The sequence below is a fragment of the Barbus barbus genome, assembly GCF_936440315.1.
Source record: "Barbus barbus genome assembly, chromosome: 23".
Classification (NCBI taxonomy): domain Eukaryota; kingdom Metazoa; phylum Chordata; class Actinopteri; order Cypriniformes; family Cyprinidae; genus Barbus; species Barbus barbus.
This window is the reverse complement of record NC_136751.1, coordinates 7,518,993-7,542,902: the sequence shown is the minus strand read 5'-3', so window position 1 is coordinate 7,542,902 and position 23,910 is coordinate 7,518,993. Positions and strand designations below refer to the sequence as shown.

The 23,910-nt window shown below is 36.3% G+C and overlaps 3 protein-coding genes across 4 annotated transcripts in view; 1 reads left to right on the top strand and 2 right to left on the bottom strand.

Moving 5' to 3' along the window:
* Window positions 1-2,522: 2,522 nt before the first annotated feature.
* On the bottom strand, window positions 2,523-7,846 carry LOC306842585 (ovarian aromatase-like; the record flags this gene model as incomplete). Its single annotated transcript, XM_079373533.1, has 9 exons — window positions 2,523-3,344; window positions 4,235-4,476; window positions 4,778-4,940; window positions 5,067-5,178; window positions 5,412-5,526; window positions 6,048-6,224; window positions 6,472-6,626; window positions 7,080-7,230; window positions 7,642-7,846. The coding sequence occupies 9 exons, from the start codon at window positions 7,844-7,846 to the stop codon at window positions 3,111-3,113; spliced, it is 1,554 nt and encodes a 517-aa protein (XP_079229659.1). The 3' UTR covers window positions 2,523-3,110.
* Window positions 7,847-13,286: 5,440 nt separating this feature from the next.
* LOC306842545 (gliomedin-like) lies at window positions 13,287-21,821 on the top strand. Its single transcript, XM_079373477.1, has 10 exons — window positions 13,287-13,948; window positions 14,541-14,592; window positions 14,685-14,711; window positions 15,072-15,170; window positions 15,978-16,079; window positions 16,351-16,479; window positions 16,976-17,041; window positions 17,122-17,247; window positions 17,430-17,580; window positions 19,690-21,821. Exons 1-10 carry the CDS (start codon window positions 13,499-13,501, stop codon window positions 20,150-20,152), a joined length of 1,665 nt encoding a protein of 554 aa, XP_079229603.1. The 5' UTR covers window positions 13,287-13,498; the 3' UTR covers window positions 20,153-21,821.
* An 851-nt stretch (window positions 21,822-22,672) lies between these two features.
* Window positions 22,673-23,910, bottom strand: part of dmxl2 (Dmx-like 2) — a 72,881-nt gene continuing 71,643 nt past the window's right edge. For both annotated transcript variants that reach the window (XM_079373844.1, XM_079373843.1), the window contains one exon: window positions 22,673-23,494. In XM_079373844.1, coding sequence (XP_079229970.1) covers window positions 23,285-23,494 — 210 coding nt within the window. In that variant the 3' untranslated portion in view covers window positions 22,673-23,284. The remainder of the gene's footprint in view (window positions 23,495-23,910) is intronic.

Genomic DNA, 23,910 nt, shown 5'->3' with positions numbered 1-23,910 from the left:
TACTGATTCGTTTACAAACAAGGCACAATTCGACACAGGATTTTCCGAAAGATTAAAACTAAAAGATGATGCTGTGCCGACTATTTTGGATCTGATAGTAATGTTGCAGCACACAAGTGTGAGTAACAGGTTTTTTTTATGTATTCACTATTGTTTTGTCTATTAAACAGATCATTTGATGAGTATTTATGCATTTTTAACCTAAATCACTGCAGTGTCCATCTGTGACATACACCGTGTCCTAACTACATGCGTCACGCGACACAACAAGATTCCAGCGCAAGCCATTTCCACACCAGATGCGACAACGTGACATGACAGAATCAATCAAATATCACAGCCAATCAGAAGTGTGTGGGGGCGGGCTCTCTCTGAAAGCGCAATGCACTCACAATGCACTACTGTCATATAGTTTTAATGTTTTTGTTCCAGCCGCAACGTCGCAGAAATATAAACCGTTTCGCCGTCATGGCTAGTTAGGACAAAAACTCTGATTAACATGGAAAAGATACCTTTAATTGTGTGTCGCGGCATTGCTTCGCGTGTAGTTAAGACAACGTGATAGGCTGTCAAACATACAAAACTGTAAGCCAATCATAGCAGTGGGTGTTTACTTCTGAGTGTACAATCCGCCACGCCTATTCAAACAGAGCGTTCTGATGAGGGGGTTAAAAACAGAACAGAAAATAGCCTATTACATCTAAATTATGATGTTTTGTTATGTAAAAATCTTGATAACATTATAAGTGGACCTCAGAGAACAGTACAAAATAAAAAAAAACAAATGCAGTTCATGACCCCTTTAAACACACATGATCAGCTGGTTAGAGACTCCAAGACCTAAAATGAATGGGTGACATAAGTGAGACATCCAAAATGTGCAGTTGTTGTGCCTCCAGAATGGGTAAACACTGGTATAAAAAGCACTAAACATCTATGCTTTCTCTCATAAAATATACACAATGACAAAAATACAGCCAGGGCTTTCATCAATACTGAGGCACAGGCCTTGTATTTTGATATTTGTAGTTTGATCCTGTTATGGTCTGCATATGGATATAAAACATGTTACCTTCAGTAGGCTACAGAGTCATTCACAAGATGCAAGCGCAATTTGCTTCTTTGCTAACAAAGACATTCAAAGAACAATTTCGTTTGCGAATCTGGCACAGCTGAGAGAAATATTGTTGGTGAAAATGGTTCTCAGATCATTCTATGGTAATCTCTAATGACAGACATGGAAGTTATAGGCTACTTTACTGGGGTATTTTACTATTAAAATAACTATTGCTATTAGTAAGCCACCACCCAGAACACCTGTAATATTTTGTTGATCATGGCAGTACTGTTTCCCGGTGTTTGGTGTTTTGCAAGGCAGATTTCTTCTTATCTGAACATTTCTTCGTGGACATCTGTAGATTTCATCTCAGTGTGGGATTTACCACATATTTAAACAGAAGCTAAACAGCTTTTTTTCAGGCTGCTTAAGACATCCTCTCTTATCATAGAGTTTACCTTGAATTATCAAAGGAAACTTTGGTTATAGATATTTGACATGTGGGTCAATGACAAGTTAGAGTGCTCAAGATAATGACAAATGAACTTTAAATGCAGGATTTCTTAGAAATGTACTTTGCATTCATGCGAGTTTTATTTGGTTTTGAAAAAGTTCAAATTTAATGATCCAGAATGCAAAGTAACAGCCTTGCACATTAAATACATGTGAGTGTACACATCTTAATCATATTTTCAAATAACTAAATTAATACTTTTTTAAAATGCTGAAATTAGAATTACATCCACATTCATTTTCATTGTATGGGAAGGAGCAGCGTGAACATTTTGCACTCTTTTCGGTAGCACTTTATTTTACAGTACGTGTACTTCCCTGGTACATGCATGGTCAATATATTGTACCTACAGGCAAATGAGTGGTAACACAAGGTAATTACCTGAAGTGTATGTACATGGTAACAAATAAGAAACACGGCTATACTTAACAGTCGTGCATAAAGAATGTAATGGTTTGAAGCATTTTAATTTTGGGAGGACCATTCATTTCACAGATGCTTCACTTATTTATTCCTGTTAATAATTAAGGAATTGTCATGGAAGTGGCCAAATTACACTCTCTCCATCTTTATTCATTTCAGCTGTGGCTCTTCTTCTTTTGTGCAGTTTCTCAGCGCTCTGAAGGCATGACTATCTCAATGTGTTTGGTGATAAATGTTTTCCTGTTTCCTGTTCAGAGAGCATTGACATGGAGATCTCTGGATAAGGCAGGTGTGTGTTTTGTTTGAGTGTAACAATGTGTATTTGTCTACAGTGTCGTCTGGTTGCCACTAACACAGCTGTGCAGGTTACCACGGCAATAACGAGACATGCGTCATATTCATTTACCTCTTCATCTAAGGGTTGGCCACTGATTCTCACAGAAAACAATAAGGGATCCGGTCTGTCTGAATGCTCTGCTTTAGACAGCCTGATTATGATAATAATGCATCAAAACAACCAATGCAAATGTAATTTAGAAATAATTTAATATGCACACCAAGTACGTTGATCTTGACTGTTTATATATGCTCATGACCTATTAAGTGGTGTGTGTTTGTGTATGTGTGTGTTCATGGTCTCTATGTGTTGGCTGACGGCTTTATGGGCCCCATATGGAAGAAATGGCCTCTAAAAGCTAATGGACCCCGAGACCCTTATGCTGCCTGCCAGCTACACACAGGAGCTGAACAAATGGGGTCTGCTGAACATCTGTTGAGTCCGACTAGTTTTAAGTTCAGTTAACTAATTTAAAACGTGACAGCTCTGAATTTTCAATCATTTCAATTAAAACATTTGTGAAGTTCAGATAATTTATTTACATGGTGTCCACACTGTCCTAACATGGTGTAACAGTGCCCTCTGCTGATGAAAATTACTTCATGACTGACATGCTGGGAGGGTTTTATCATAACTAAACACATACAATATTATAACAACAGTTATATTTACACTGAATTACATACAAATTTAAACACAAATATCCAAATAACTGACTACTAAAGCAGTAGATAAATACATGGTAATAATGACACAGGAGTAGATATGTTAGCAATGAATCAGAGAGCGTTTCTGAGGATGAGCTGCACGCTGAGGCCCGAGGACTCCTCCACCGGCTGCTGTGAAAGGTTGTTGGTTTGTGGGATACTGTCTAAAGTACAGCCCTTCACAGGACACACAGAGAAACGAGACAACAGTGTCACAAGAATAGACTTCATCATCACCATAGCGATGTGCTTCCCCACACACGACCGCGGGCCTGATCCGAATGGCTGAAAGAAACGACTCGGCACCTTGAGAGAGAGACACAGAGAAAGATATTACAATGTTGATGCTGCAATGAACACAAAACATACTATTTGGATTTATTAAATATTTATCCTGTATATATTATATAAAAAATATTTATATTAAGAAAATACCACAAATGAATGAAAATACTGTTTCAAAGGATTGTGAAAATTATTTACACTTTTGAAGGAAATTCTAATTATATTATTAAAATTACCATTAATAATAAACCTAATACTAGGTTAGTTAAAAAGTAAGAATATTTGTTACAACAATGTTGGCAAAACCATCAATAAAAGAAAAAAATATATATCACAGTGCATTGTTGTAAGGTTGTAAGCATTAACATTAATTTGTTAGATATTATAAAACTGCTGTAAATGCAATTATAGGTAATGCAATAATGCAATAATAGGTTTGAAAGTCAATGTTCATTGATTGCTGGATTATATATTTTTAAGTTTTCTATTTTAAAATAAGATCAAAGAAGAAAATCAAATAAGATCAAATGTAAACAGCATAGGAATTAAATTCAAGTGTTAAAATCATACAAAATATAATATTACAATTATAAAAAAAAAAAAATAACATGGGACAGTTTTTTTCCTTCCTCCAACAGTTTCAGAATCAGAAGATTTTTTTTTTTTTTTTTTGAGTGACGGTTTTACCATGGTATATGTATACCGAAGACCCATATGATTAAAAATGTATATAAAATAATAACATAAAATAGATTTAAAAATAATAAAATTAAAATTTAATCTTCCTCTAACATTCTTCTTATTTAACTTATTAATAATGAATTTATTTTTTATTTGAGTGATTACTAACAGTTTTATTATGGATAATGATTATAATGGCACTGAAGACACATTTTATAATGAAGACTCACATTTTTCTTGAAGTTCTCCAGACTGAACTGATTCGGTTTGGGGAAGAATTCGGATCTGTGCATCCGACCCACGTTCAGTATGATGTTTGTTCCTTTCTTCACTTTGTAGCCCTCGATGACATCATCATCCAGCGCCCGTCGCATGGTGAAGTCCACGACCGGATGGAACCGGAGTGACTCGTTGATAAAACTCTCCAGAATGTGTAACCTGGACAGATGTGAGTGCTGCAGGCTCCTACCCGCTACAAAACACAATCACAACATGATGTTCAAATAAGAGAAACATCTGGATCAAACATACACTGACTACACAATCAAAAACTGAATAATTCATCCAAAACTGAAAATTCTATCAGTATTTAATCAAACTCTAATAGAACATCATGAAGTACTTTCTTTTGGAGTCTTTTAGTAAATGCAAAAGAGTTATGAAAAGATTCTTCAACATTTTTCTTTTTGTGTAATACAGGTTGGAAATTACATAAGGATGAGGAAGTAATTCCTTTAAAGTACGATGACTGTATCTTGTGTGTCTGCTCATACCTAGGACAGTGTCCATTTCCTGCAGGATCTTTAACTCCACGTCTGGATTCTGTTTGAGCAACAGCAACATGAAGAACAGACTGATAGAGAGAGTGTCTGGAGCCGCAATCACCATCTCCAACACACACTGCCTGACGTTGTCAGCGCTCAACTCCCCGTGGCTCTAAACATACACACACACACACACACACGCACACACACACACACACACACACGCACACACACACGCAGGTCAGTCATTTTTATACATTTTAAAAGTGTGTGAGACATTCTGGCATGTCACATTCACCTGAGCAAATATCAGCTCTGCTGTGAAGTCGAGCTGTTCGAGTTTTTCTGCATGTGCCAGCTGAACTCTCTTCTCCTCGATCAAAGCCGCAATGGCATCCTGCAAATCCTGACTGAAACACACACACACACACACACACACACACAGAGACCATAAAAGCACACTTTTTTAAAGCCTTTACAAATGTTCACAAAAGAAAAGCAATTCGGTCCTAAAAGAGGGTTTCAAAGCTCTCTGGATTCCGCATTTGTGAAAAAGTGTTCCTTATAAATCACATTCATATACTATGGTATGTACATGAATTTACAGTACATACATATCCAAAACAACATCTCATGAACTCACGCGTCTCTCTTGTGATTCCTGTGCAGCCAGTCCAGTCTGAAGTACACATCAGGTTTGATTAATACTGTCTGCCAGGTGTCAAAATATTTATGAATCTTCTGAAGCAGATCATGCTCTACAACACAGCAGCAAGAAACCAGCAATCACATATAACATATAATGAGTTTTCAGTGTATATCAGCTACTAAAATTAACCATGAGATCACAAACAATAGAGTCCAATAATGTCCTTACTACCTTTCTGGGCCTTGAACATGGCATTTGCGTTGCTGTCTATGCAGGGTCAGAAAGCTCTCGGATTTCATCAAAAATATCTTAATTTGTGTTCCAAAGATGAACGAAGGTCTTACGGGTTTGGAACGAAATGAGGGTGAGTAATTAATGACATGATGATTTTCATTTTTGGGTGAACTAATCTCTTTAAGTACATTATTAAAAACTGCATAATGCATACATAGCATACAAAAATATATACTACTGTTCAATTGTTTAAAATTGGTATGATTTATTAGATAACATTTATTAGATAATTTGCTTTAGATAACATCAAACAGATTATTAAATGCGATTAAAGTGTCTGTATGCTTTTTTAAGATGTTGTACTGTATGTTAGTTTAAGTGTTTCTTAGGACTGACCTTTGAGAGGGACTCCTAGAAACAGTCTGTTGGAAATGTCCACTACAATGCACCGCAGTAAGTTGAGGATGTCCACCTGTCCCTGAGCATCTGTCAGGTGAGACAGATCATCCAGGCGTGTGTTTGTGGAAGTGGTGCAAATCTCTAAAGTTCTCTGAAGCCCTGGACCTGTTAGAGCTGACACACACACACACACACACACACACACACACACACACACACACACACACACACACACAAATATGCTTAGAACCTCTTACGACTACATTTTGCTATTTCAAAAAGCAATGATAAAGTCCACTGAAATAAAATTATATAAATAAATTAAAATGCTATTTGTGACACTGAGATATCAAAAGTGGTCATGCGATTTATATCAGCCTCTTCATGTTTAATCATAACTTGCATATTACTGAAAGCATGCCTTTTGCATAAAAGGTGCGGACTTTCTTCCAGAGTTCCACATTTGAGTTGAATATGATGCCTTGTTCATGCATCCCAATACACTGCAGACCCAGTTTGCTCCCAAAGCGTGAGGTGTACAGAGATCTCCTCAACACATGATACACAGCAGATGACCTGTGAGACACACAGCATTAGAATAAGAAATTCATGCCACATTTAGTGTTTCATAAAATGACAATAACATAATAATAATGAAATACAAATCCACATAAGTGTAACTGTGTTTCTTAACATACATAAGTGCATTTTAAAAAGTGCACTTTGTAATAAGTACATTTTAATCATTTTCCAAATAGACAATAGAAGTAATTATGAAAGTACTTTCAAGTATGCACTCTTAACTGCATTTAATATAAATTTAAACTAGAATACATTTTCATTTATTTGTAAATAGCATGCAGTATACCTGCCCCGTAAACACTACATTCAGTTTGCACTAAATACATTTCTTTAAAGTGTATTATTTCTGTAATAAGTACTCTTTTAAAAGTATGGTGAAATTTAAAGTCTTTTTCACAAGGAGTGGTGTGTGTGTGTGTGTGTGTGTGTGTGTGTATGAGAATGTACCTGCTCAAGATGAGAGTTTCTTCCCCATTGATCCAGACGCGCACAATGTCTCCATATTTGCTGTTGTAGTAGTTGCTGGCAGTACCGATCCCAGACCAGATGAACCGACAGTAAGAGAGAACAGGACCCAAACCCAGGAAGAAACAAGGACCTGAATAAAACACGTTGCAGCAAACAAGTAATTGACACAATGAGAATGTGACATGCAATAATTAATCTGAATCCATTTTTAACAACATTTACTTAATTATTATACATGGAGTTTTTAGGACATTGATAAAGAATGTATCATGTGTGGGGCTCTTACTTTTACTGTCAGCATTTAATTACCCAACTAGAATTTAAACCATTTGTTTTCTAAATATGTGACTGTACTATCTACCCAAAATGTAGATAGCATAGTCACTAACAAATGATAAAAAGGCAAAACATTGCATGATAGGAACTGAAAACCTTTGTTTCCCACATCCATCGGTTGAAAAATAATATTTAATAATGGATTTGATAAAGAAAATGTTGTGTTAAATAATAAAGGACAACATCTAAAATAAACCCTACTGACCCGGTACATGGTCTTTCTCTGTCCGATGGTGTCTGATGGTCAGCAGCAGGCAGAGTAACAGCAGCAGTAGTGTGGCCGTGGCTCCACAGACGTTGTCTTGGGCACCGTCAGAGCTGTTATGTGCCCCTTGCATCAGACGGTCCAGAGCAGCCTCACCGAGATGCACCGGCTTCATTCCGCAGGGCTGGAGAAGTTCACCTGCCATAAGAATGGACTGAGAATTACAGCTTCTTCAAGTCTGAAGCAGCAGTACTTTAGACACACTCTTTTATATGTGAGTGGTTGCATGGGATTGGATCAGGATAAATCAAAAGTCAAAATAAAAACTCATTGTGACCTTGTGTGCTCCTTGTGTCCTTCAGCATAAGTTTCCAAAACATTGTCATGCCACGCGAACCTTCAGCTGTGCTAAACTCATCCCTGCATCATCTTTTTATTAAGACATCAAAGACTTTAGGAGATATGAGACAGCTGCGGCGCAAAAAAGTTAATCAGACTTAGGCATACTAGAGGTTATTGACAAACTCAGTGCAGCTTGTTGAGAAGTATTATTACTGTTACTTTTCTTAGCAAACAAACTAACAATTTTTCAAAACAAGTGGATAATAAAACAAACAAATACAACCCGAATCCCGGGATGTTTTTTAAATTTGAATAAAATGAAAACTAAAATAATATTTTATATTATAATATTTTATTCACAATAGAACATAAATAACATAACAAATGTTTAAACTGAGAAATTTTACAATTTTATGCACTAAATGAGCTTATTTAAAATTTGATGCCTGCTACAGGTCTCAAAATAGTTGGGACGGGGGCATGTTTACCATGGTGTAGCATATCCTCTTCTTTTCAAAACAGTTTGAAGACGTCTGAGCATCGAGGTTATGAGTTTCCGGAGTTTTGCTGTTAGAATTCGGTCCCATTTTTGCCTGATAGCTTTCCTGTAGCTCAAATAGTAGAGCATGGCGCTAGCAATGCCAAGATCATGGGTTCGATTCCCAGGGAAAGCAAGAGCTGATAAAAATGTAAAAACTGTAACTTGAATGCAATGTAAGTCGTCTGCTAAATGCATAAATGTAAATTATATAGGTATCCAGCTGCTGAAGAGTTTGTGGTCATCTTTGACATTTTTTCTTTTAGTGATGCGCAAAAAGTTCTTTATAGGTGAAAGATCTGGACTGCAGGTAGGCCAATTCAGCACCCGGACTCTTCTACTACGAAGCCATGTTGTTGTAATAGCTGTGGTATGTGGTTTTGCATTGTCCTGCTGAAATACACAAGGTCTTCCCTGAAATAGGCGTCGTCTGGAGGGGAGCATATGTTGCTCTAAATCCTTTATATGCCTTTCAGCATTCATAGTGCCTTCCAAAAACATGCAAGCTGCCCATACCGTATGCACTTATGCACCCCCATATCATCAGAGATGCTGGCTTTTGAACTGAACGCTGATAACACATTGGAAGGTCTCCCTCCTCTTTAGCATGGAGGACATGACGTCCGTGATTTCCATCAAGAATGTCAAATTTGGACTCGTCTGACCATAGAACACTTTTCCACTTTGAAACAGTTCATTTTAAATGAGCCTTGGCCCACAGGACACAACAGAGCTTCTGGACCATGTTCACATATGGCTTCCTTTTTGCATGATAGAGCTTTAGTTGGCATCTGCAAATGGCACAGCGGATTGTGTTTACCGACAGTGGTTTCTGGAATATTCCTGGGCCCATTTAGTAATGTCAATGACAGAATCATGCTGATGAGCGATGCAGTGTCGTCTGAGGGCCCGAAGACCACGGGCATCCAACAAAGGTCTTCGCATCAATATTATTTAGAGATTTTATGGTTTTCACCATTCAATTTTAAACAAAAACAAATTGTTACAATGAACACAAAAGTCATTTTGTGTCTTCAGTTTGCCCTCTTTGTGTGTCTCTCAAATTCAGAGATGTTGTGAATTCACTGAACGCCCACTTTCATTGCTAAAAAATTTATGGAAATAAGCTGATATCTTCGAGTGTGGTCAGAGCAGATGCATACAGCATTCTGGCATTTTCTGTGTAAAGGGAGGATCCTTCATAGTTCATGTGCCAATAGGTGAATGTGTGTGATACCTTCATTTCACACATTCATTCTCTGACATTGAACATCTCATTACAAATACATATTGATATAATATTGCCCCATTTGCTGTATTAACTCTATTTTCAACATTTTACTTTGATTCTTAGTTATGATGTAGAAGAATTAAATGCAGGTCAATATTTTATGGCAGCAACTTAATGGTTAAACCCCTGACGACTTAACTAGATGTAGCTGGATTAAGGCCCAAAGGGGGTTATTTGAACCACTGCAATGCTTAACTTCAGGTTGCTCCAAGGGGACTGAAGCTGCAATGTTACCGTAAGTTACAGTACCATAAATAAGACACCATTACCAATTAACCTACAAAACTGTATGGAGAAAAAAAGTGAGTGGCCTTCACCCATACAAAACTGGCATTGATGTGTGGCTGCTAAGGTGAATTTAGCATGCATAGCATGTATAAGTGCTTGCAAGAGGGTTCTGCGTAAACAATTTCTGAGTATACTCATTCTCACGTTTCTGTGATATGTGATTTGTGATCTGCAATTTTTTCCCAACTTTAACTTAAAAAAGAAATATTAACAACATATTTATGCTAATTTAATTAATAATGTATGACTGATATTCATTAATTTCATTGAGTTGAGTGGTATATTGAGTTATGTGACTACATGGAGGTGTAAGGGGGAATTTTCTTGGATGTCAAAATTTCAGGGTGGTCTTAATAAAGACTTTTGAGCTTCTCATAAAGGAGTCGACCTTTTGAACATGCAGCAACATCACACACTATGTATTTGGGGTTGGAAAATATTTCTCGGAAAGAAACAAGTAATCTTTAATTCATTGGAGAACAAAGTGTCCCTCTGCACATTGAAAGACACGTCACTTTAATATGTCGTCACTTCAATACGGCCTTTGTGGTCCTTGAGTTTCGCAATTCATCAAATAAGTTATTTGTCCCCTGTAGCAAAACTGTGGGCAGGAAGCCACAAGGAAGAGAATTGTGAGTACTGTCAACCATAAATTTATAGACCATTTACATTTATGTTTCTTACTGGTGCTTTCTTACAAAGATCTAGGAAAGTGCTCATATTGTGTTTACTGCATTTTGTGATAAATATTAATTACAAAACTCAATAAGTACAGGTAAATTTCGGTGTTCCACACGGTTCCGTTTTAGGCCCTTTGTAATTAATTTTGTGCATACTCTCTTTAGGTGATATTACTAGGAAACTTGGCATTAGCTTTTATTATTATACAGATGACATACAGCTTTATATCTTCTTTTCAACATAGTAGATTTCATACTTCCTTCTAATTAATTCCAATTAAATGGGAATAAAAATCTTTTTTACTACAAAGTTGGACAGACTACAATCTTTCTTGATGGTGCCACTGTTGACATCAGTAGAACATTTCAGAACAATGGAACCATCTAGATTTGCATGTCATTAGAACCCCCATTAAATTTGCACATTTCTTATTTCTGTAATACAACTCTGTTATTACTCTAAAGCAGGGGTGCCCAACCCTGGTCCTGGAGATCTACCTTCCTGCAGAGTTCAGTTCCAACCCTGATCAAACACACCTGTCTGTAATTATCAAGTGCTCCTTCAGATCCTAATTAGTTGGTTCAGGTGTGTTTGATCAGGGTTGGAACTGAACTCTCCAGGAAGGTAGATCTCCAGGAACAGGGTTGGGCACCCCTGCTCTAAAGGAACATCCTCTTTATTCATGATCCTGAAAAGTTAGTTCACATTTAATGACATGATAATTGAAATGCACTCTTGGCTGGTTGTGTAGTTGACTCCATATATACACTGCAAGTAGATTTAGCAGGAGTATAAGCAGCTCAAAGTGTAACTAAGTTCTGTCAACCAAACTGAATCATTTACTGGTTATCGATATCAGTTATATCAGCTCTTCATTGTCTGTCAGGGGAGTCAGTGAACTTGACTGACCTCAAAAATGTTAACTTTGAACAGGTTTAAAAATAAAGTAAATTAGTTTTTCAAGCCAGCCTTCTCTACCAAAGTCTGGTGACTATACAGTAGCTGTACTAACTGGTGTTGGAACATTACTTTTAACATGCCTGCTATAATATTCTATATATCCCAATAGAATTAAATTATTATGTTACATTGTTGCTTTTCATGTAAAGTAAGAAAGTGTTATTTTGTAATTATAAGTATTCTGATGCATAATTTAATTTACTTCGAACAAAAGCTGATTGGTTTTAATTGGTTCTAATTATGTAACACATGCATTACCTCCCATTCTGATACTAATTACCTAAAATATAACCTATAAACCTCTTCAAAGAGTTTGAGCTAGTTTAATGAACAGCTGACAATCTAAGAATTATTATCATATATTAATAATTAAAACTATTAATTGACCATTTTAGATTGTGTTAAGTGAAATATAACACTCTTGGTAAAGAACCCGGCAGACCTAAAAAAAAAAAAAAATCTGAGCTAAAAACAGCTTTAAAGTTGATTCCAATTAATCTCACAAGCCAGACTTCTGGCAACTAGCACCTTGTTTGCCAGTGAAGTTGTACCCAACTAACTGCTTAAAGAAAAACCCTGACTGAACTGATATGACCTTCACACTCCTCTCAGCATAAGCACATACTCAGTCCAGCTCTGATACCTTACTCCTTGCTTGTGTGATCACACAAACCCAACCATGGAGCTTGTAGCTCAGCTTGCATGTTTTATTTAGCAATGACCTACAGCTGCAGGGCAGAGGACCACAAAACACAACAGACTTCACATCTTCATACAGCAGTGCACCAGCATTTATCAGAGGAATGTCAACTTTTTTAATGCACAAACAATCTGGCTGTGCATCAGCAAAACTATATTATTATTATCTTCTTTAATTACTATTGTACAACCAATACTGGCAGTGCATACCATTTCCAATTATAGTGAGTGCAGATATAGTTTACATTCATTATATAAGCATAAAAAGCGAAGTCCGTCTAAATGAGAGGGAGGTGCTAACAGATATCAGACCAAAACCCAAATTAAAACTACAGAAGTGGGTCATGTTGCGTGACATGGGCACAATAAGAATCGCATATCAGGCCTTAAACTCCACAACCAGCCTGAGTTCCCTTAAGGGTCTTGGCTCCTTTAGCTGCTGACATTTCCTCACTCTGACATGTTCGTGAAATCACCTTGGAGCTGAATACGTTTTTTTTGTCAGTATTATTTTGTCTGTACTGTCTCAGATATGGCTATATGTTTAGATTTTGTCTATTAAAATGTTTAGTACACATTCTGGTGTTAAAAGTTGCACTACCTTTGTCAAGACAGCTTTGAAGTGTCTAATAAAAAAAATACATACTACATATTTGAAGATGTTTGGAGACTTAGTAGAACTGTTTTAAGAAAGTATTTATTGAAATCTTGCAGTGGCTCTCAGCATGTCTAGTTTTCTTCCACGTCACTGACTGTTGGTGTCGATGTGGATTATACTGGTCAGCCCACGGTCATGCTGAAGAATGGACTCTACTGCATATAAATCAGGTGACTGCACAAGTGGGGGGTTCTTCTCCAGCAGCACAGAACAGCCCTCAGTCGCACACAGACTCGACTCAAAACAAGGACTTCAATTGTCTTCTCGCATCCAGAGGCTGTCCTTTTTTAGGGGAATATTCTAGACTTTTATTATTCAGTTTACTTTTTGAAAGTGTTGAATTGTTAATTGTGCGTTGCAGTTTTTGAACACTTTTTTGTATTTCTGAATTGAAGTCAGAATGCTGGATCCATTGGCTGAGTTGAGAAGAACTGGAGGCTTTAGGCAGTGTGGTGGCCGGTTGTCCTGGCAGGTGCGTTGGATCTTGTACAGCGTGTGCGTACTGACAGTAATAAACTGTGCCTGCCTGGTTCTGCTCCTGGTTCAGCAGAGAGAGCTGTGGGCTCATCTGACTGAGGTGGAGAGGCAGGTGGTGGAGATTTCTCAGAGCTCCGTGGTGGAGTTCATGACACAAGTGAATGAAGATGAGACACAGCATCAATACTCCAGAAACAAACGCAGCCAGCAACATCGAGGGACACGGCCCTTTGAGGAGCACGAGGGGAGTGTGGGAGATGAAGTCTTGGGAGATTTCCAGTATCAGTATCCGCAGACGCATGGGCCGGTTTACCAGCAAAAAACAGAACAGCAAGATGGAATGATGATGATGATGACCTACTCCATGGTGCCAGTAAGAAACTCATCCTGACATGATTGATTTATGGAGATTACACAAAAGCAAACTGTGGATAAAATGTGGATAGTGTCAACTTTAGTCTGTTTCTCCCAGACTGCATGCTTTCCCTATGTTGAGGGGAAAAATAAATAAAAACACAAAGTCAAAACCTGATGATAGCCAAGTTAAGCTATAAAAAGCTATTACAGAGTAAAGCATTTATTTATTTTTTTGGTAAAGTTCTTTATTTTATCTAGTTGTAACTGTATAATGTCTGAATCACCTAATAGATGGGAGTGTTATGAAATTGTTCTTATATAGTATATACTGTACATTGATATTTTACATTTTATCATACACTGTAAGAAAAAAAAAGCAAAAACAAACAGTACTTTTTTTACTTTCTAAGGGTGTAATGAAAAATATATATATAAAAGATATATGATTTATGTGTTATATGTTGATAATTATTCTTTTCATAAATTTAAAGTAAATGTTTTTAGCTCCTTTACAGTTGTTTTTAGTTTTGCTCCAGTAGTTACATAATTGGATTCTTTTATAATATTCTTCAATACAGACCTGCAAAAACTTACAATATATGTTTCAGGTTAAAATTCTTCTGGACATTTGCAACAGTACTAAAGGAGTCTGTCTGACCGGTGAGTATGGGTCATTTTTATTTTCACAACTTATTATCTCCTGAATCTGTTGTCTCCAAGTTTACAGTTTGGTTTACTTTTGGCTTTCACAGGGCCACCAGGACCACCAGGAATTCCAGGTATAAATGAACTATTTTAATGTTGTTTATGGGTTATATTCTACCACAGGAAAAAAATAATAATACAAAAAATAAGATGATCATAATGCAAAAAAAATGCTTTTTTGCAGTTGTCCTTATTATAGGAGTTATTTTTCCTCTTCTGATTGTGTAGTGAAAGAGTATGACAGTGCAAGAATTGCAAGAAACAAACTATTAATGACACTACTTAGCACTTTTTACTTTAGAATTATACATTTTATTCAATCTGTTACTTGCCATTTCTTTGTACTTAATTGTGAAATGTATTTCTACACCAATTATCAGTGTAGCATTCCAAATAATGTGTTACTCACATAATCTTACTTTATGGAATTCCAGGCTTGCCGGGTGTGGACGGAATGCCAGGGTATAATGGAACAGATGCAATTCCAGGGTTGCCAGGAGAGCCTGGAGCACATGGAAAACGAGGAAAAAGAGGTCAGCTACTGTATACGCAAAAGAACATGGAAAATCCATCCATCATGCACATGAATAAATATAGTCAAAAAGGTCTTCTGAAAGAAAATGTCCTCCTTTCAAAACTCTTCTGAAAAATTTGGCTGATTTCTATAGCTTTCATCATCCACTCAGGAAAAGGAGAAGGGAATTTTATCCCGCTTCAGTCACACAGCAGGATTGAGAGAGACTCTGAGATCTCTCACTGAATAAAGCAGAACTCATGATAACAGCTGACGGACTGCTCTGTTCTGAGAGCACAAAAGCCCACAGACATTCTAAGTGCCATTCAGCAAATCAATTATGTAGCAACTGAACGAAATTCTTTGTACCGTGGTGGAGAAATTACCGGAAAACATTTGAATACGTTTTATGATGATTCCATACTTTAAGTTCCACAAGCAATTGGCAGTTTATGCTTCAGAATGCACTGTTTACCTGGATAGGTAGATTAATCTGCAGGTCCTACCTAGCCTAACCCTAACCCTAACCCTAACCACACAGAACACCCTAGCAATCAACCACTTTAGTTCAGAAAATGTATCGATATATTTACTTAAAATGTTAGTAATACTTTATTTTAAGGTGTAGTTACAAGTTACATGTACTTACTATAGCAATAATAGTAAAAAACAATGAAATATTACAAGTAACGAACCCTAAACCAAGCCCTAATCTTAACCCTATAGCTATTACATGACTGTAATAATGTAATAAATGATTCTGAATGATTTGAGAACTGCGCTGCATGAAGTCATGAATTAATGATTTTTTTGTACCTGTGTGCAGGTCCTCCAGGTGAGCCTGGTGAGAGAGGAGAGCAAGGGTATCCTGGACCCCCAGGACCCCCTGGGGAACAGGGCGAACCTTCAAATGATGTCATTGTAGAAGGTAAAGACAAATTCTGTTTTTAATAGGATGTTGGAATATTGTCAAAGCTAAAGACTATATTGTTAAGCAAGACTATATTCACAAAATAAGCAGCACTGCATTGGTGGGTACTGCATAATAAAATAGTTGAGAGCAAATTTTTATTACAATGTTATTTTCTGTAAGAAGATAATGGTCCTGCCATTTATATGGATCTTGGACCTCCGTGGATCACAATAATGTTGGCATGATAAATGAGCGATGGCCATATTCCTTCTGCTTTAATCTGCAGGTCCACCTGGTCCAATGGGACCCCCTGGCCTCCCTGGTCCACCTGGCCCTCCAGGGCCCCCCGGGCCTCAAGGGCCACCAAGACACAGGAGCCAAAGAGCACATCTCCACATGGGGAAGGAGTCTGTAGGTAAGTTGAATGGCTAAAATTATAAATTATGCATGTACATATTTCAACATTACCTCATAATCCCTCCAAACTAAACTAAAGAAAACTATTTTCTTCATTCAACTCATTTAAGAAATTATGAAAATGTATAACTGTGTAAACTACATACAACTAATTCTTGTATTAGTTTAAAAAAAAGTAATACATTAAAATTTATATTTTTTAATCACAGAAATTAGAATTACCATTGATAATAATGAGAATTACTAAACAATTAATGTACAGACACATTGCATTAGTTACAATAATATTTCCTATTGCATAATTTTGTCAGTTTATAAAATATTTTAATGTGATTTTCAGTAATCAGATTTCTAGTTTTATTTATACTGTGTAAATTCCTTTCCCCCGTTTTGATTTTGTGGCAAAATATGACATGGACATCCAAATCTTCCCCCCTGTATGTATGTATCATAGCATGTAATATGATATATGTAATCTCGTTGTTTATCTTCAGGTCACCTTATTTCAGTCCCAAATGATGACACCATCAGCCAGAAAATAGTATCATGGAAGATAAACGGTACCAACAAGAGCAAATTATAGGTTGTCATACATTTAACCACGTCTTTTTAAGCTTAACTGTGTGATTGTGTTTGTCAGACTGTGTCATAAAGTCAGTGCAGAACCCCAGACATCTGATGAAAATGAGCAGCACGTTTGGAGCATGGATGATGGACACTGCTGCTCACGACAATGAGAAGATCTGGGTGGCAGAACATTTCTCAGGTACCGAAGAGAGAACATACATTCATCAACACAGCACATAAACTCTACGCCCATCTGCAAGCATTAAGTGTAATCAAAATGTTTATTCTTTAGTATTTGACTAAATGCTGTTATAGAACATATCTTGTACTGAACCTGGAATATTGCTTTTAAGATTTTCCCCATATTCACAAATTTATTAGGACGTATCATAAAGGAGTACAACAGTATCGCAGCGCTCCAGAACAGCAGCGGTGAGTCCATTGATGTCCGAAAATTTTTCCAAGGTTGCGGCCACGCTGTACATAACGGCTCCATATTCTACCACATCGCTGGAACTTCCAGTATTGCTAAGTATGACTGAAGACAGATCTCCTTGATAACACCATAATGAGAAGTCATGAAATTGAACCGAAAATTAAAATTCTGTCATCATGTAACTCCAAACATATGGAGGACTAAGAGTGCCACTTAATAAAATGAAGAACCCAATTATCAATACTCAGTACGTAATTGTATAATTACACTGTTAACAAGGAGACCTTAAAGTAAAGTGTAACCCAATTTTATCCGTTTAAAATTTACTGTAGTTTACTGTAACAGTGAAATAAATGGAGTTTTGGTAACAAGTTTAGTGTTTAGTAACCTCCACTTATTATTGTAATAACATTAAATTATGCAAAATTGCATCCAACTAAACCTAAACCAAACCCTACTTCAAACTCTAAGTAGGCCTACGTTAATTAATATTACTCAGTACTTAATTGTATAATTACACTGTAACAAGAAAACCCTACAAAACAAGTTTGAAGCACTAATATGTATCTTAGGGTAAATATGGTACAAAAAATTACCTTGTATCTTTTGTACTTTAGGATGCAAGCCACAGCTTTTTACTTTTTCTAAAATAAAGTGTGACCAAAATTTATGTACAATAACATTTCTTTAAATTATTTAATTGCTACGGAAGTTCTAAGCGGCCATGCATTATTATAATTTTTCTGTCTTGTTTTCTCGTGATCACGACATAACGAGTTGTTTTGTCGTTATCACGACTTAATTTTCTCGTGATCTCGACATAACGAAAGTTGTTTTGTCGTTATCACGACTTAATTTTCTCGTGATCTCGACATAACGAAAGTTGTTTTGTCGTTATCACGACTTAATTTTCTCGTGATCTCGACATAACGAGTTGTTTTGTCGTTATCACGACTTAATTTTCTCGTGATCTCGACATAACGAAAGTTGTTTTGTCGTTATCACGACTTAATTTTCTCGTGATCTCGACATAACGAAATTTGTTTTGTGGTTATCTGGACATAACGAAAGTTGTTGATCTCAACCTAAAAACCGTTTTCTCACGACGTAATTGTAGCTATCGTGAGAAAATCAGGGACGCTATATTGTCTTCGACGATAAAGTTGCAGACCCGACAGCCTCCTTCTCAAGTGTCGAACACTTATGTGTAAGTCGTCAATCACTGACAGACACAGAGCTAAAATGTCCGAGTATGAATATGCATGCATGACACGTATTCTTTCATGGATCAATGTAGTCGGTCACACACACAACACCTTCAATATTTGGGATGGTACTTATACCATATTTTTATTATTTCAGTTTGAGTGAGTCCCTGATCAAAGTAAAAGCGAATCCGATCATCCATGATGCTGCGATGATGCTGCTTCTATAGCATTTTCTCATGCCGAATACACAGAGAAAATTAAGTCGTGATAACGACAAAACAACTTTCGTTATGTCGAGATCACGAGAAAATTAAGTCGTGATAACGACAAAACAACTTTCGTTATGTCGAGATCACTAGAAAACAAGACAGAAAAATTATAATAATGCATGGCCGCTTAGAACTTCCGTAAATTGCTTATAACTATTTATTAATTTTTAATCACTGCATTTGAAAAAAGTAAATGAAACGTAAAATGTTGCAAACACAAAAATAATATTTATAAAAAAATTTATGACTCATTACTAACTACTATATTATAAAAAAAACCCCAAAAAAACACATTGATCTAATACTTTTCTTAGGGATAGTTCATCCTACAAAATGCAAGTTAAAAACTACTGCATGAGTTTTAATCACTATTCTTATTGTCTTACTCATTACTAACGCATTTAAAATAATTTAAATAATAATAAAATTGTCCCATTACTTTTCTTAGTGATAGTTCAGCCTAAAATGTAGTTGTACAATTCACATGTGTGAGCAACCAATTCACTTTTGGCTGAATCTTTTGCTACTCAATGACTGCCATACTTCTCAAATATAATTCACAATTTAATTAAAACATGGCATGTTTCAGCTAAACCTCACCTTTTGTGTTCCATGGAAGAATGAAAGTCACAGATTTGGAACAACAGCAGAAAGCCTTTTCTTAAGTTAATTTGTAAGAATACGTCATGTTCTTATAACACATGTTGTCAATTCTCTAATATTCCCAGGTTTGACCTCCAGACGAAGATCTTACACAAGCTGACCATTGAAAACGCTTTCTATCACAATAAGTCTTACCTTCAGAACTCAAAGACATATTTCAAATTGGCAACAGATGAGAACGGTATGTGGATCATATTTGCCTCCAACATTGATGACAACATAATGGTGGCACGACTGGATGAGAAAACGTTCTCCGTCATTGCATACATCAATGCCACCTATCCCAGGACCAAGGCCGGTAATGCGTTTATCGCCTGTGGGATCCTCTATGTCACGGATACTAAAGACACAAAGGTAACATATGCCTTCGACCTCCTGAAAGAGAAGCCTGTTAGTGTCAGTTTAGATCTGAGGGCACCTGGAGGGGTTCTGTCCATGATCTCATACAATCCCAGAGACAAACATCTCTACATATGGGACAGCAGCTACGTCAAATCATACCATGTCCAGTTCCTTTCTGATGAATAATCAAAAATGCATGACATAATTGGCATATAAGCAAATAACCAATGTCTCTGTTGTTACCCATGTGTACCCATATATTTGTATTTTATTTTCTTGAGTAGATGATATATCAAGTGCTAAATTGTCTATCTAGTGATGTTCGCACTAAGTATTTGGACACTTTAGCTACCCTTCAATTTCAATGTGTTAGGTATCAAAACATAAAACCAATCGAACATCAAACAAACAGGGCTTTTAATCAACTGGTGATTTTTTTGTAGTTTTATTAAACCAGTTCTCTTCAAGTTTACACATTTGAATCATTTAAAATGTGTGAACATGAAGACAAGACGCTATATTTTCAATTCTGGCTTTTAACCATTTAAAGTCAGAATTGAAAATATAGTGACTTGTCCAATCAAAAAAAAAAAAAAAAAAAAAAATAGTATAAATCCTGCACACTACTCAAACTTGCGCAATTACAAAATTGTACTAGTAACGTTTCAAGCCTGAGAAGGGTCAATTCACTGGAACAATCCTAATAAAATTTTTCAGATACAAGTTTGAGTAGAGTGCAGGATTTCAGTTCATCATTTAAAGCCTAAATCTATCTTTGTAAAATGTTTAGGTTGAAACCTGAGCTTGCGCTTATTTTCTTTAAAATAAATGCACTTGGTTTTATTTTTTCTCTAATGTAATGACATTAAGGCATTTTTAAATCTGACTTGAGTGTTTAAATGCAATTTGGGGCTACCATATTTAGTTATTTGTTGGGCATTTTTACTTTTATATGTTGCATTTACCTTTTTTGGCTAACATGCATTTTAAGTGAATATTTATTCATTCACGCAGCATGAGCAGAGCTAGTTTTCGCACAAATTGTTCATGAAACTATTGTTATTGTTTACATAGAAATGGTTTTACTAAGTTTACACAGAAATTCAGGCCAAATGTAAGTAATAAATGGAATATGTATATGCATTACATGAATTTAGTAATTTTGTGTACATAACCATTGTTGTCATTGCTATTTAATTTCTCAGCATCACTTCAGTAAGACTTTTCAAGGTAGCGTCACTCAAAAACCCTACATGATCAGATTAGGTATGTGACCCTGGACCACAAAACCGGAAAATTTTTCAAAATTGAGATTTATACATCAACTGAAAGCTGAATAAATAAGCTTTCCATTGATGTATGGTTTGTTAAGATAGGACAATATTTGGCCGAAATACAGTATAAAAAAAAATCGAAATCGAGAAAATCGCCTTTAAAGTTGTCCAAATGAAGTTCTTAGCAATGCATATTACTAATCAATTTTTTTTTTTATATATTTACAGTAGGAAATTTACAAAATATCTTCATGGAACATGATCTTTACTTAATGTCCTAATGATTTTTGGCATAAGAGAGAAATGGATAATTTTGACCATATACAGTGTATTTTCGGCTATTGCTACCAATATACCCCAGCGACTTGACTGGTTTTGTGCTCCAGGGTCACGTATGTGCACTAAGTAAAGGTGAATTTTAATTTTAATGTTGACTTCCTGTTTATAGAAATGTGTTTGACTGCTAGTATGTATAAGACACAAATTGTATTTGCCAAATATAGTTTAATTTATATTGCATGCATGTTTATGTAGCCACAAATGCTTGGAAATCCAGAAATAAACTCTGAAACATGTTCATCTAAAGATATGTGGAGTTGAAACAGTAAAATGAAATGACTTACTTCAAATAAAAAGAATTTATTCAACTTACAAAGGTAAAACTTTGACCATGACAGAACTACCTGTTCCTTCAGAAATAACCAACCAGTGTTTTTGAGGTTTGCATTTTTCACACACGCAGACAGATCAGGCTATTCAATAAATACACATCAGACCATCGGTTCAACATTTAAAATACGTACAGTTGACATGGTGCCTGGCAAATCAGACAGAAACACAAATATGATTTTACTAAATACCACATACATCAAACCAAATATACGACTATTCCAGCAGTTATGATAAAATCAAAAATAAACGAAAAGCATTATTGTGTTTGTACAAGCTATTGTCGTAATTCATTTTTATATGTATATATATGTATAGGTTATATATATATATATATATATATATATATATATATATATATATATATATTTATTCATTTAAAACTATTTCCACTTTTTACTACTCGGCCACACACAGCCAGACATTCATTAGTAAACAACGGTTTCCTCTAATAGAGCTTTTATCACTTGTAACGTAAGAGTGTTATTGTTTCCCCAGATCTGAGTGCAAATATTTAGAATAGATAAAACATGAAAAAAATAAATATGTAAATAAATAAAACACAAGTCTATTCAGTGTTGCACTTTGTCCCAGACATCTAAAACACCTTACATTCCTGAAGTTAAATATAAATACAAGAATTTGTAAAAGACAAAACGAAACAAAAACGAGTAAACGAGCAAACGAACTAAGAAATATTATGTGCAAAAACTAAACGTTTTCTGTTCAAAGTGAGAATTTCAGGGCTCGAGAGATGAAAAGGTCAAACGCGTCATTTCCCGGAGCAAGCATCATCGTCTTGCGTGGAATGTTTAGCTGTTTGGCTGCTACGGAAACAAGCATGTCAACAGCAGCGTGCGCGTGTGGAAGGGAAGGGATGTGTCTCTGGGGCCGCGGCAAACCGCCGGGCCGCCAGGGTACTGTGCCATTTTACACTCCGCAAATACATTAGCAGCCAAGGAGAAAACGTACAGTAAAAACTAAATCCAACAACTGGACTTACACTGATAGCAGAAGCACAGTGCTGGTATTTTAGATGCTAAAATGGGCACAAAATGTAGACACATACACACTTAAAAATGGAGCTTTGAGCACTTTTACAGAGCACGACCAATAACCTGGGAATGGAGTGCGATGACTCAAACAGCTCATGCATACGGCTTTCCTACCAACACGTTATCTGGATTCGTCTCCAGAAATGACAGTAATCGATCGTTAGAATCAAGGGACCTTGTGTTTTCCAACGTCTTTTGTGGGGCGGGGTGGTAAAGATATTCTGCAGCGCGAGATATTTGTTACCGGTTTACGATTCACAGCTAAGGAAACACAGCGGAGGTGCCGATGAAAGCTTTACTGTTCTACGGCCGCTCCGGTGTTAGAGGATCTGGAATATACTGGCCGGAATGTTGTAGCGGTCTGGAAGGACCCTCATTTTCAGGGTCCCGTCGGCTCCGCAGGTGAAGATCCGGTTGCCTGGGCAGGTTTCGATTTGCATCACGCCGGCGCCGATGTTTCGGAATATGGACTGTTTAGCGTGCTCGGTGCTGAAGGAGTGCATGAGACCGTGACCCGCCAACTTCCAGACCTGAACCAGAACAGAATTATTAGAAATAATTATTAGAAAAAAAACTTTAAAAGTTTAAATTACAATTGCAGTATGTTTTTTATACAATTTTTGTAATGATATAATAATTTGGTACTGATATATCAAATAAGCAACATTTTATAGCTTATTCACATTGTGTACTCGGAATAAACACTGACACAGTAAAATTATGCCATTGGCGAAGTGCTAATAAAATATCACCAATGTTATGGCTTAAGCCCATAATTAATTTTTTTGCTGAATATTTTTGAATGTTGAAATTTAAGTGCATCATTACATATTAGTTATAGATAGATATATTGGCCGTATATTACCGTATAAGCTGTTACAACAGTTTAGAAATAGTGAACTACCTTGTGTCAGTTGCAAAAACGAGCAGACCTGCATTATTTTTG